The sequence below is a fragment of the Leucoraja erinacea genome, chromosome 1 (assembly GCF_028641065.1).
Source record: "Leucoraja erinacea ecotype New England chromosome 1, Leri_hhj_1, whole genome shotgun sequence".
Taxonomy (NCBI): domain Eukaryota; kingdom Metazoa; phylum Chordata; class Chondrichthyes; order Rajiformes; family Rajidae; genus Leucoraja; species Leucoraja erinaceus.
The window spans coordinates 160214654-160229346 of record NC_073377.1 but is presented as its reverse complement, the minus strand read 5'-3'; the positions used below and the strand labels follow the sequence as shown (position 1 = coordinate 160229346).

Below are 14693 nucleotides of genomic sequence, written 5' to 3'. Positions count from 1 at the left end.
TCCTCACAATGATCCTCAAATGTGGTTTGGCCACTGTCTTTAAAATGTTGCCTGGTTACTTCTTGGAAACTATTTTGAATCTTTAGTACTGCTGCAATTTTGTAATCATTGATTGAGCATATTTTATTAGCTGTTTAACAGAAACATCGGAAAATAATGAAAGAAAACTCTCGAAATAGTCACACCTTCGTTTAACCATCCAAAAATATCTGAAGGAATCCCATTTGGTTGTTAACAAATTCCACCATCTTCTGAAAATATTTTTAACCTGCCGACTAGTTTGCATGTAATTTAAAACTAAAGTTACCTTTTATTTGAGTTTCCATGTTATTTGGTTCTGTCCTAACTCTTAATTCGGACTTACTTTTGTGGTATTTTAATTTTCTTACTCTACAAGATATAACGCTGCTATTGGCAATGGCCCAGATCAATGGGCACCTTTGATTCAATTGATGTTTGATGACTATATTAGCCAAACCCAGCACATCTTTCCTTGTTAATACCATCTATTATCCACCTGGGTCCACCTCTGCCTACACATTCCTCTCCCAAGTTACACATCCTAACTTGGCAGTATATGGTGCTGCTTTACTGTTGCAGGATTTAAATCCCAAGAACATTATGTCCAATAACATTGTGCAAATGTGTTCATCAGAAATTTCAAGTTCAATTAAACAATTGCTCCTAATCTAGTTTTCAAATCTGATTTATAATCTAGTTCTTTCTTGGAAGTAGACCTAGATGTTCATATTTACTGGTGTTAAGAGGTCCCAGGAACTGAGTATTCTGTGGCTAGCAGCAATACAGGTCTCAGCAGTACTGTATCATTTATACTTCATTTATACTAATAGCCCTGTCCCACAGTGCGAGTTCATTCCAAGAGCTCTCCCTAGTTTAAAAAAAATCAAACTCGTGGTAAGCACGGAGAATGAACATAGCGGGTACGTCAGAACTCGGGGACGTCTCTTAGCGCTAATGGCAGGTAAACACGGGAAGACTCGCTAACGGCAGGTAAGCACGGGAAGACTCGTGAAGATTTTTCAACGTGAAGAATAATGTGCAAGAGAGCCCCGTGTACCGACGAGTGGCCATTACCGTAAATCTCCGAGTTCGAATCAGGGCAAACTCAGGAGGGTTCTTGGAATGAACTCGTACCGTGGGACAGGGCTTTAAGAAGTAAATTGCGTAATCCGTTGTTAACCCTGTAAATTATTCTGGATCCAGATCCACTTGCATGGAATATTGTTGCAATTTTCAAGGGTAAAACAAGAAATCAGTGGATTTATTTTATTAAATTTAGAGAAACTTTAATGTGTTTATGAAGCATTTGATTTTCTTGAGAAGAATTTGCACCTGTTCTAAGAAATTAGCTCTTAAGAAAATTCTACATTTATTTTCAGACAGACCATATCTATGAGAGACAAAGAGGGAAAACAAGACTACAGGTACTCGTGTATTGAAGAAAATGTATAGGCAGCTATGCTATAACGCGATAGTTGCGATCCTAAGAAAATTATAGAATACACGTTATAGAAAATTGCTCGAGATAAAACAATTATATTCTTGGGTGAAGGAGGTTAGGGGCTAGAGTTTCAGACTCTCAATAATTTATATTTCCCACAGCATTTTCAAAAGTAATATTCTTTTTAATAGCTTCCGTTGATTTTTATTATTGCAAGCTAAAAATATAAAAGGCTATGTGTTACATCGTTTCTTCTCCTTATTATTTTTATTATTATTATTATTATTAGATTATTATTGCACGTGTGTCACTAGAACCGATTGCTTATCAATCTCAAGGGCTACCCGTGGTGAAACAAGCAGCCTGAGAGCTTAAGAAATTATGGTGTCTGATCAGCACAGGGAGGTTTCATGAAACAGTATTTTCCCCTCAGACGTATTCCCAAAATAGCTTTTTTTCTGCTTGTCAACTTGCAGTAACTTTTAATTGGTTCTCTCGTTCCTGAATTAAGTTGTGTTACAAGCAATTTGGCCCATGTAATATAGAGTGTTCCTAAATTCATCAATATGTTTTATCCAATTAGTATATGGAAACGTGTGTCAAAGCAAAACTGCCCATACTTAATAAATATTGTGTTTGCCACCAGTAATAATTGTTGTAAACTTTCAGGCTAATTATAAAGAAACATTTCTTTTTTTGTTTTTTTTCCCGAAAGGAGTTGATTTTATTTTCTCCAGTCACTGCTCATTTATACCATAATTACAGTCTGCTGTGGATACATTTACAATTCATTTCTGTGAGGATACTTTGCATGCTTTTGGAACAACCAATTATAAGAATATTGTAAATAGTCATGAAAGTGAAGTGACTGTTACAATGTGAGATGTAAAACATATATATTACAGAAAATAAATTTGTATATAGATTTCTTGGAAGTAAAAGGTTCCTTACTACAAATGATATGTTGCAAAAATCTTCAGTTTCTCATCAATAATATTTTCTTTCATTTTCCATGTGAGTTTCAGCTAGGGGAGAGATTACTCTGATATAAATTAATCAATCCACTCTGAACATACCAATGAAAAGTTATGCATTAGTGCATTCAAATGTACAATTACAAAATGCAACAACACTAAGATTGTGATGTTTTTGCAATAATCATAAAAAGCAGGCAAAGTTAGCAATTAAAAGTTCAGGTAATGGTGGTATTAATAAGTGTTGGTAAACTGATTTGGTCTTCAACTAACTTTGTGCATTTATCCTGTACTATGAGTAATTTGGTGAATAATATGTGTAAATGCTTACTATGTTTTTTCAACATCATGATTTAGCGATTGAATAATACGTGTTATGTATTCACTTTTAAACAGAGGTTTCCTGGAAGATTAGTTGCTTTCAGGCAAGCAATCCTTGTCCATTCTCTCTTGTTAAATAGAATGATATGTCTATTTTTTTACCACTGATTTTTGAAAATGTTCAATTAATCATCCTGCACATCCATCACGTCTTTTTTCCCCACGGTGGAGATTTCTACAACTAGAAGGTATATGCTTAAAATGAAGGGGAGAAATTTAAATTACGTTGGGAGAAACTTTTTCACTCAGAGAATAGTTCATATCTAGAATGAATTGTCAGAGGAAACTATAGAGGAAGATATAACTATCTATTATATAAGATATAACTATATAAGATGTTTTCACACCTTACACTTCCTTATCTATACACTTCCTTATCTATGTACCGCCCATTCCCCTGACATAAGTCTGAAGAGGGGTCTTAACCTGAAATGTCACCCATACCTTTTCTCCTGAGATGCTGTCTGTCCAGCTGAGTTACTCCACCATTTTGTGTCTATCTTCGAAGTAGATATAACTATCACTTTTAAAAGACATTTGAACAGATTAATGGAAAGGAATTTTTTATAGGGCTATGGGCCAGGTACAAGCAAATGGCACTAGCCCAGTTTGCCAACTTTGTTGGCAAGGACACAGTAGGCCATATAGCTCAAGGTGGGCACAATTTCTGTGCTACAGAGGTGACTCCAGGTGTAGAATAACATTTTGCATACTTTTTTTGTCGGCCTCTGATTAAATATTTATATTTAAAATCAAAGAATATTAAAACGAATCAATTGTTTTGTATTTTAAAAAATGTTTCCCAAATATTTAAGGTTTATGCCAGAGCCAAATTTGCCTCCATTGATCATTTATGACAATGAGACACTCCCTGCTAATATGAATCCTCAACAAGTGGTGAATATTGACAGTATTCGTGCACAGCTGCCTGAGCTACCTTGTGTTAAAAGAACAAGACTGGTGGAAAAGTATGGCATTCGTAATGAACACAGCTTCACATTGGTGGTAAGTAATTAGAATTGAATCTTTGTATTTAGACCGTATCAACACAAAGATGAAAATGCTGAGTTTTAATTTCTTTCACAATTCTACCGGTGACATTTATTGTCGTTTGCATGTTATGTTGCAATAGTCTTAATCCATGGAGGACATTTTTTTTAAAGTAGGCATAGAAATGGAAGGCTTCCAAGAAGCTGAGTTGGAACTGGGCCACGTGGACCATCCCCAGATTGATGAGTAGCTAACCTCAATTTAAAATCACAAAAATGCTTACAACTACATTAGCAAACATCTGGCATAGAGATTTTTAGAATTAATAGTAACCATCAACTAAATTGCTGTTTACACAAAAAAGCTGGAGAAACTCAGCGGTTGCAGCAGCATCTATGGAGCGAAGGAAATAGGCAACGTTTCGGGCCGAAACCCTTCTTCAAACCCGCTGAGTTTCTCCAGCTTTTTTGTGTAACCTTCGATTCTCCAGCATCTGCAGTTCCTTCTTAAAAACTAAATTGCTGTTTCCTGCTTCACCAATTTTAGCACGCTCGTTTCGTGGGCTTCAGTGGAAGAAGAATTTAAGAAGGAATAATGGGGAAAAAAATTGAAAGGAGGGAATATTTTGTGTTGCTTTGTTTTACAGAATGAAGATGGGCTTGTACAATTCTATGAACGTGTTGTAGAACAGACCCAAGCTAGTCCAAAGAAGGTAATTGGTTGGGTAATTAATGACTTCCTGGCACTCCTGAAGCAAGATAATGTCAAAGTTCACCAAAGGTGAGGTGTTTAATAGTTGTTTTGTGGACAATTTAACTTTTTTTTGCTGTATTCATATAACTCTATCAGGAGGGTAACATTGAATACCTGCCAATGAAAATATTAATGTACTAGTCTTTCTTGGGTTATCATTGAAAAGGCTCTTAGAAATATTGTCCATATAGAAACATAGAAAATAGGTGCAGGAGTAGGTCATTCGGCCCTTCGAGCCAGCACCACCATTCAATATGATCATGGCTGATCATCCACAATCAGTACCCGGTTCCTGCTTTCTCCCCATATCCCTTGATTCCGTTAGCCCTAAGAGCTAAATCTAACTCTTGCATGAAAACATCCAGTGAATTGGCCTCCAATGCCTTCTGTGCCAGAGAATTGCACAGATTCACAACTCTCTGGGTGAAAATGTTTTTTCTCATTTCAGTCCTAAATGGCCTACCCTTTATTCGTAAACTGTGACCCCTGGTTCTAGATTCTCCCAACAACTGGAACAATTTTACTTCATCTAACCTGTCCAATCCCTTAAGAATGTTAAATGTTTCCATAAGATTCCCTCTCATCCTTCTAAATTCCAGTGAATACAAGCCCATTCTTTCATCCCAGTTTCATTCCCGCCATCCCGGGAATTAACCTGGTGAATCTACGCCGTGCCCCCTTCAATAACAAGAATGTCCTTCCTCAAACTAGGAGACAAAAACTGCACACAATACTCTGGGTGTGGTCTCACCAGGGCCCTGTACAACTGGGCCCTCCTTCCTCCCAAACTCAAATCCACTTCAGTTTAGTTTAATTTAGTTGAGAGACGCATCACGGACACAGGCCCTCCAGCCTACCGGGCCCTCGCTGACCAGCGATCAGCCGTTCACACACTAGTTTAGCTCCCTCTACGTACATATACCATCGACCATCTCTCCCACCGCTCTTGATGTTGGGGCCCTCTCTCTCCCCCTCTCCGTCCTCTCTGCCCCCGCACTTCCTCCCTCCCCCGTTTTTGGAGGCGTCTGAGGCTGGGGAGCCCGGGGGGGGGGGGGGGGGGGGGGGGGGGTGGATGGAGCTTCTCGTGGGACGAGAGTGTTCCAGTTGAGACGGAGGGGCAGGGTGGGTCTGGGAGGGTTGCTGGGGCTGGGGGGGGGGGGGGGGGGGGGGGGGTCAGGCTGGCAGGTCAGGGGGGATGACCAGACCTGGTAAGAGAGCACTGCTTTACATTTTACTGTAATAATTGGTATATTTACAACAAGCTCCAAAATATATTGTTTGTGCACGTCAGAATATAGTGCCATTGAGTAAACTGACATTGACAATGTGCGGGAAGGAATCTCAAAGCACATTTAGAAGAGTGTATGTTTAAGAAAGAACTTCCAGATGCTGAAAAAAATCGAAGGTGGACAAAAATGCTGGAGAAACTCAGCGTGTGAGGCAGCATCTATGGAGCGACGGAATAGGCGACCTTCAGAAGGGTCTCGACCCGAAACGTCGCTATTCCTTCGCTCCATAGGTGCTGCCTCACCCGCTGAGTTTAGAAGAGTGTACGTCAGATATGGAAAATTGGATAAAATGAGCTAGAAAGGCATGGTGGGTGTGGGTGGGCAGTCGTCATTAAGAATAACCACGACTTGTTTGAAGACAACACGATCAACAACACACAATCCTCCAAAATTCTTGCCTCCTCCAACGGGATCCCACCACTAGTCACATTTTCCCATCTCCACCCCTTTCCGCCTTCCGCAGCGAAGGGACCATTACCCCTGCAACTTCCTGGTTAGCATTCATTCCCTGCCAAACCACCCCCGCCCCTGCAACCGCTGAAGATGCAATACCTGTCGCTATACCTCCTCCCTCGACTGTCCAGGGACCCCAACAGTCCTTTCAGGTTAGGCAGAGGTTCACTTGCACCTCCTCCAACCTCATCTACTGTATCCGATGTTCAAGATGTGGACTTTTATACATCGGCGAGACAAAACGCAGACTGGGTGATCATTTTACGGAACACCTTCGCTCAGCCCGCCTGGACCTACCTGACCTCCCGGTTGCTGGACACTTTAATTCTCCTTCCCATTCCTACACAGACCTTACTGTCTTTGGTCTCTTCCATTGTCAGAGTGCGGCTAAATGCAAATTGAAGGAGCAGCATCCTATATTTCACTTGGGCAGCTCTGTGGTATGAATATTGATTTCTCTCCCTTCAGGTAGCCCAGGCATTCCCTTTCTATCCCTCCCCTGCCCAAGTTGCACGAGCTTCTCATTTTCACCCTACAAACAGCCAACAATGGCCTGTTTCCTTTATCATCGTACTTTTTTGCATATCTTTCATTCATTGTTCTTTATCTCTCCACATCACCGTCTATCTCTCTTTCCCCTATCCCTAACCAGTCTGAAGAAGGGTCTCGACCCGAAACGACACCCATTCCTTCTCTCCAGACATGCTGCCTGTCCCACTGAGTTACCCCAGCTGTGTGTGTCTATCATGATCAATAAGCAGCTTGATGAGATATAGTCGGTAAGAGCAGTAGGCTTGTTAATGGCTGGACCAAGGCTCCTGTTATTGTGAAAAAAAAGCAGTTAAGAAAAGGAGGGCATTTTTGGAAGTTTGTGTGCAAAGTAGAATTGAAAGAATTTGCAATGTTACAGACAATAAAGTCTGAATGATTGGAACCTTAGCAGAAGATGACTTGGGAAGATTCAAGTGCTATGACAAGATTATCATATAATAATCAATGCAATTTTCCCTTTGTCAGGAGAAAGAAAAATAGTAAGAAAACTTAACATGAAAGTGAGGGACGAGTTGAAATTGAAAGCCACCTGCTTCTGGATTGTTTTGACTTCAAATATAGTGCAAGTGATCTGTGTGGCAATGTTACAAAATTTTGAGATTTAAAAAAAATCAAGTCTGCAATTTATCCCATCAGATAAAGCATAAAAAGAAGTTTAATTTGACACCTAATTCACTTTCATATCTTCAGTATTAAAAACGTTATGGCCATTTACATACTCGGAAATTAGCATCTTGTCCCTATTGCTTTTCCATTGACTTAACTCAAAAGCTGTGATCGAAGACAGTCAAAAGCCCATAACTTTCTTAAAAATTAAGAGAACTGAATGCAATGTTCAGTTATTATAGATTGAAGCATTCTGAAACAAATATGAAACTTGGATGACCTGAAATTAAAGCATATAATTAGTTAGTTACCTAATTGTAGCTAATTACAAAATTTAATTACTAGATCTAAACATCTATCCATTTCTTAAGAAAAGGTTAACATTTTTAAATAGCCTAAGTGTCCAAATAACATTCACACACAAATTCACAATATAACCTGATTTTTAAATCGCATGTCATGAATTTATAGGCCAATGGAAGAAATTTAGTGTTTAATTCCCGTAAATTAATAGCCATTTAAATCATCTTGCGAGTGGGTTTTTGTGGAACCAGATCGATTGGAATGTTGTATTTGCGGTGAATTTAAATCCTATATCGGCAGGAAAAACACTGCTGGTTCGTATATTTACATAATCAAATTTTCAGCGATGAAATTTGGATTAAAGTAATCCTAAGAAGCAAGTTTATATGTAAAATACACGACTTACCTTATGTTTTGTCCCATACGTGAGATCCGTCCCGTTGTCGGCGTTGACGGTGTTAGAAGTAGATTTTTATTTTACTCCAGCAATTAAATTGTCCTGCGGTTTTTTTTTTAAACTTCCGAGAACAGTCGGAATGATTTTTCAGCATCAGTTAGTAGCCCGAGAAAATATATCTCGGACAGGCAGAAGAAAACGGCATTTTAATCCCGCCCCCCCCCTCCCCAAAGGCGCCAAAGTCACGCACACGGCCAGTGGCAGAACTGCATTGCCGCTGAAAGTGAGTTTTGTAACATTGTAATCTGACCTGATCCCTTTTTAAGAATTTTTGCATTTTTTTAAAAACGTCAGCGATTGTTACAAACAGTACATCTACAAGGGGCATGTAAAATTGAAATAAGTAAACGTATTGGTCTCTTATTTGCTTTCTGGTCAAACACTGTGTAGGCTACAATTTGGGACAAGATTGCATTCAAAAAATTGTTACTTGTGCCGTCCCTGTGGAGTACATGTTTTATCTCTTTTTTTTGCCAATTAGTTTTATCACCCCTGCATAATTTTGATGAAAATATGACATTAATAAACCAGCCTCCGAAATGGCGTAAACGGTTGCTAAACCTCAATTTTACACTTCCACTATTTTATATATGTAGTTGGATTTTGTATGCTTGTGATTTTAATTTGCTAATTTACTTTCAACGTTTAATTTCTGTCGGTGTTTTTCAGCCCCATCAGTCCCACTGATATGTCGGAAGTGCTTAATCTCTTGGAAGATAGATCGATATCTTCCTCAGTAGCAAAACAAGTGAGTTAATAGAATTTCTGCATTGTGACTGATTGGCAGCAAAGGAGAGGCTATTAAAAATGTTTTTCTTAACTTCAAATAAAATGCAATTACCAAAACAATTCTCACTTTTTTAAATAGATTTTGATTTTAATGGTACAATCTTGTGAGTTAAAAAAAAAAACCCAGCTGTGATTAGGAATAATTAAGAAAGAGTTGCAGCTGTGAAGTGGGATGATACAGTAGAGTGTATGGTTTGTATCAAGGGACAAAACAACCCGTCATACTGAGTGTGACTATAGCCCGTCTCCCTCTAATAGACAAAAGAAGATGAAAGAGCAAAACTGTTTCGAAAGTTCATAAGGTAACGCAAGTTGAGGATTTCAATCTATCTAACATTAGTTGTGACAGTATACCCATATAACAATTACAGCACGGAAACAGTCCATCTCGGCTCTTCTAGTCCGTGCCGAACACGTATTCTCCCCTAGTCCCATCTACCTGCACTCAGACCATAACCCTCCATTCCTTTTCCGTCCATATAACTATCCAATTTATTTTTAAATGATAAAATCAAACCTGCCTCCACCACTTCCACTGGAAGCTCATTCCACACAGCTACCACTCTCTGAGTAAAGAAGTTCCCCCTCATGTTACCCCGAAACTTCTGTCCCTTAATTCTCAAATCATGTCCTCTTGTTTGAATCTTCCCTACTCGCAATGGAAAAAGCTTATCCACGTCAACTCTGTCTATCCCTCTCATCATTTTAAAGACCTCTATCAAGTCCCCCCTTAACCTTCTGCGCTCGAAAGAATAAAGACCTTACTTGTTCAACCTTTCTCTGTAACTTAATTGCTGAAACCCAGGCAACATTCTAGTAAATCTCCTCTGTACTCTCTCTATTTTGTTGACATCTTTCCTATAATTTGGCAACCAAAATTGTACACCATACTCCAGAATTGACCTCATCAATGCCTTGTACAATTTTAACATTACATCCCAACTTCTATACTCAATGCTCTGATTTATAAAGGCCAGCACACCAAAAGCTTTCTTTACCACCCTATCTACATGAGATTCCACCTTCAGGGAACTATGCACAGTTATTCCTAGATCCCTCTGTTCAACTGCATTCTTCAATTCGCTACCATTTACCATGTACGTCCTGTTTTGATTTGTCCTGCCAAGATGAAGCACCTCACACTGATCAGCATTAAATTCCATCTGCCATCTTTCACCCCACTCTTCCTAATGGCCTAAATCTCTCTGTAGACTTTGAAAATCTACTTCATTATCCACAACACCACCTATCTTAGTATCATCTGCATACTTACCAATCCAATTTACCACACCATCATCCAGATCATTGATGTACATGACAAACAACAGTGGACCCAACACAGATCTCTGAGGCACCCCACTAGTCACCGGCCTCCAACCTGACAAACAGCCATCCACCATTACTCTCTGGCATCTCCCATTCAGCCACTGTTGAATCCATCTTGCTATTCCACCATTAATATCCAACAATTGAACCTTATTGAACAATTGAATCAAAATAGAAGAAGCAAAATTCTTGAAGTGCATTCCAAAGATCATCATATAGCCAGCTCAAAGTAGTCAGACAGAGGCTGAAAAGATCACAGTGGCGCAAGGATCAATGGGGACTGTGTGGAAAGGGTCTCAGACTTCAGATTCCTGGGCACACAAATTATGGAGGATCTCTCCTGGACTACAAACACCACCACAGCAGTCAAGATGGCCCAGCAGCGACTCTACTTTCAGAGGATCCTCAGGAAAAACAACCTGGAGGAGAAGCTGCTGGTGTCCTTCTACCGCTGCTCCATCGAGAGTGTGCTGGCGTACTGTATAACCACATGGTATGCCAGCTGCTCTGCAGCGGACAGGAGAGCCCTTCAAAGGGTCATCAACACCGCACAAAAAATCACTGGCTGCCCACTGCCCTCCCTGAAGGACATCTTCAGCTCTCGCTGCCTTGGCAGGGCAGCCAACATCCTGAAGGACCCTTCCCACCCTGGACACAACCTGTTCCACCTGCTGCCCTCTGGCAGACGGTACAGGTCTTTCAAAACTCGCACAAATAGACTCAGAGACAGCTTCTACCCCATAGCCATACGTGAACTTAACAATGCAAAATAAGAAATAACACTCACATTCAACTGAATGGTTCTACCTCAGCTGCTATTGTTATTTATCTGTAATTTTTTTTTATATGTATATATTTTTACCTTTTCTTATATATTTAAAATTGCTCTTGTGAATCGCACCGTGGGATTGACTTTTAAATTTTGTTGTACCATGTGCAATGACATTCATTCATTCATTGGAGGCGGTGATCATATTTTAATTAAATTCAGGATAAATATGCAAAAGGACAAAGATATATCAGAAATATAAATCTTAAATTCAGGCAGTTTTACAAGGTTAATGTATGATTTAACAAAGTGGATGTAATGTGCTCATTGAAAGTGAATCGGTGTCAGATCTGCCAGAGGCATTCAAGAATGAACTAATGAAAATTTAGAATAAATCTGTTTTTTAATAAGAGAAGCTCTCAATTAGAGTCCCTTGTGTGTGTGTGTGTGTGTGTTGAACACATCTGGTAGGTAAAAAAGGAAGAGCTTATGACAAATCCATGAAACAGCAGAAAGCCAGAATATGGGAATTGCATATAGGAGGTGATATTTTAAAAGGAAGTCAGAAAGGCAAAGAGGGTGGGTGAACAAGTGTTGGAAGATGCCCTCTATGTGAATTATAATGGAAAGAGTAGATTTTATTAGAACCACAACAGCTGCCCAAGAGTGGAGCTAGAATTTGTGCGTGTTTATCAATACCTTGCACGTCTTCATGAAAGAGGATAACATTATAGACGCTGAGATGGGCAAGTGTAAATATTGGAAATGATAAACAGAGAGAATGTTACGAGCAATGTTGAAAGCATATGAATTACTAGACATGGATAAAATATATCTTGTGCTCTTAAGAGAGAAAATAGTTCATGCTCTGACTATTATCCTTTCGCTGCAGATGTAGTGCAGTAAGACTGGAAAGTTACTGATATATTAATGCTGTTCAAAAGTTAGGAAAGGGACAGATCAAGTAACTGGACGCCCGACTGATCTTGGCAAATTGTTGGTAACAATTCTGAGGAAGAGCGTAAATCAGGTTTTGGAATGGCACGATTAATCAATGACTGTGGATTTGTCAAAGGAGGTTCTGTCTGACCTGAACATTTTAGGGATGTAAAAAGGAATGTATCAGTTTTGACATTAAATATCAGTCATCTCTTCAGCCTTAATGGACATCAGAGCAGAACCTAATTCCTTTATGGATGTGCATCTTATGGAGGGACGAAGTTAAATCTCTCCTTGCTTTCCCTAAATGTGCCGTGGATGTTTATGGTGAGCCTACTGAACTTTCATCTTTGATAAATGGCACAAATGGTCAGATTTTATTTTTGTGCAGCTATTGATTAAAGGTGGCAATGTATGAGGGAGGCTTATATCGTTATATAATAATAATAATAATAATAATAACTTTATTTATATGGTTATTGATTAAAGGTGGCAATGTATGAGGGAGGCTTAATCTACAGCACATAATGACATTTAAAATAAAACAAATTTGCACCATCCAAGGAATCTTGATATGGTTTGGATCATTCATTTGATATGAATAATTCTGGATAATATACTCTTATGGAACTGTACTTTCCCCTTGAAGATTTGAACAGTGATATATTTTAGTTCTGGTTCTGGATTTGTAGGTACTTGTTGAACTGTGGAAGGGCGATGGTAAAACTGCAACCCAGATAGTTGAACTAAAAGAATTGGGACTGATCAAAGACCAGAAGAAATTAGAACAGATCTGTCAAAGTGTTATTGAAAATCATCCTACAGAAGTAAGTTATTTCTACAGTTATTGCTGCCTTTTATCTGAATGCCGGAATGAGGAAAATAAGACTGGCCAATCATGCAAGATCTAAGTTTGTTCCATGTTAATACTGTATTGATATCACAGTAATTTCTCTACTCGCTGCTCTGTGTAAAAACATGAAATGGGCAAATGAAATATCTATACGTGATCTCAGCAATTCACGCAATGTAATAATATGGTTTGTTTAGCCTTGCACTATTGTTAAAATATGGTTTTGAGTAATTTTGTAGGCATGTTGTATGTGACTATGCATATAAAGCCCGTATCACTATTCAAAGAGATCAGCCATGATTAATTTGTAATCTAACTGCATTTGCATGCTTTTCCCTATACTCAAGGCTTTTGATTGACGGCAATCTATTAAGCACAATTTTTTAAAATAACCTGATTGTGTGAATTATTTGCAATAGAATTTCAAATTCTTCAAGGAAGGAAAGACATTATTTTTTTCGTATCCATAGAGGAATAGGTGAGAAAGGAAGATACATTTTTGCACAGATAGAGGTGGGCGGGGATGAGTTGGATCATGGTCACAATTATTCTGGGGTCCATAAGGTCACCTGCAGTGAGAAGGGACTGGCAACAAGATGCATGTACAAAATTTAAAGGGGACCGCCTTGCACAAGGGTATACGTACCAGACTTTATAAGGAGGTAAACTAAGACCTCCCCAGAAAAATCCAAAAAACACAAGGCACCTCTGATAATTCACGGTTCCATTGCTTGGAAATCCTGATGATTCAGCATCCAGCTCGCTGTGGGTCCATTTCCACAGTTCCTTTGCATTCTCCTGATTCATTGAAAATGTATTCCACTACTCACTACTGTGTAACATCTTTTAAAAATATCAGTGTTTTTATAAGAATGGTATTCAATGGTCCAAAAAAATTGCGAGTGTGGCACCACCAGTCCTGAAGGTGCCAGATTAGTGCAGTTTTACTTTAATAGTAATAGTACGATAACATATGTGTTTAGTCTGGTTTCATGCAACTTTTCCTTTCAATTCTAGGTTTCTGAAATACGGCAAGGAAATTGGAAAGTGATAAACAAACTGATTGGCCAGGTTCAGAGAGCAACACATGGCCGTACATCCCCTTCACTGGTGAAATCCATTTTAGAAAAGAAATTGTCCTAAAAGTTGCAACCTCATCAATTAAGATGGATGGCGGAGCTTGTTGAGATTTTACATTTGCAAGCCAATCTGTTGCCATAGCTTTGGGATTGCATCCGTCATACAAGAGATTCTGGAGATTCTGCTTTAAACGGAGGTTAATGATGCTGTATAATTTTAAAAGTTGTGTCATCTGCATTATTTGCACAGAGATGTTTATTAATGTAATGATGAATTGCAACCAGATTGCGCACCAGTTATGGAAAATAAACTAGTTTTCAATAAATGTAAATAAAATGATAAATAAAATAAGATGTATCTGTATAATTCAATTACTTGTGCCATTTTTGCAGTGACAGCGTTTGTTTTGTATGTGGACAATTGTGAATACAAATCTCTTTGCACAGTGACCTGAAGTGAACTTGGTGGCTGAGATCCAGCATGGGATTTCTATTCACAAAACTAACTTTGGAACAGCTTTTCTGTGAACTTGGATTGACGGAAGTTCGAGCCAGAAACTGCAGTTTGAATTCCTTTTCTACTGTTGCTGCCCTCAAAAGCTGGCACAAGAGCAATTGTTAATGAGATCTCCAGTCTCAATGCTCCTGATTACAGATTGGTTTGCACAAGCGTTGGATTGTCCAGTTACTTCAAGTATTTGTGTGATTGCAAAATATA

General features: G+C 38.9%; 1 protein-coding gene across 3 annotated transcripts in view; it reads left to right on the top strand.

The window, feature by feature from the left end:
* The window catches only part of gatb (glutamyl-tRNA(Gln) amidotransferase, subunit B), a 28003-nt gene extending 13676 nt beyond the window's left edge, over positions 1-14327 (top strand). For 2 of the 3 annotated variants that reach the window (XM_055646762.1, XM_055646754.1), the window contains exons 8-13: positions 1401-1445; positions 3633-3822; positions 4454-4587; positions 8890-8968; positions 12736-12870; positions 13914-14327. In XM_055646762.1, coding sequence (XP_055502737.1) covers positions 1401-1445; positions 3633-3822; positions 4454-4587; positions 8890-8968; positions 12736-12870; positions 13914-14039 — 709 coding nt within the window. In that variant the 3' untranslated portion in view covers positions 14040-14327. The remainder of the gene's footprint in view (positions 1-1400; positions 1446-3632; positions 3823-4453; positions 4588-8889; positions 8969-12735; positions 12871-13913) is intronic. The other variant, XM_055646770.1, reaches the window with a different exon arrangement.
* Positions 14328-14693: the final 366 nt, after the last annotated feature.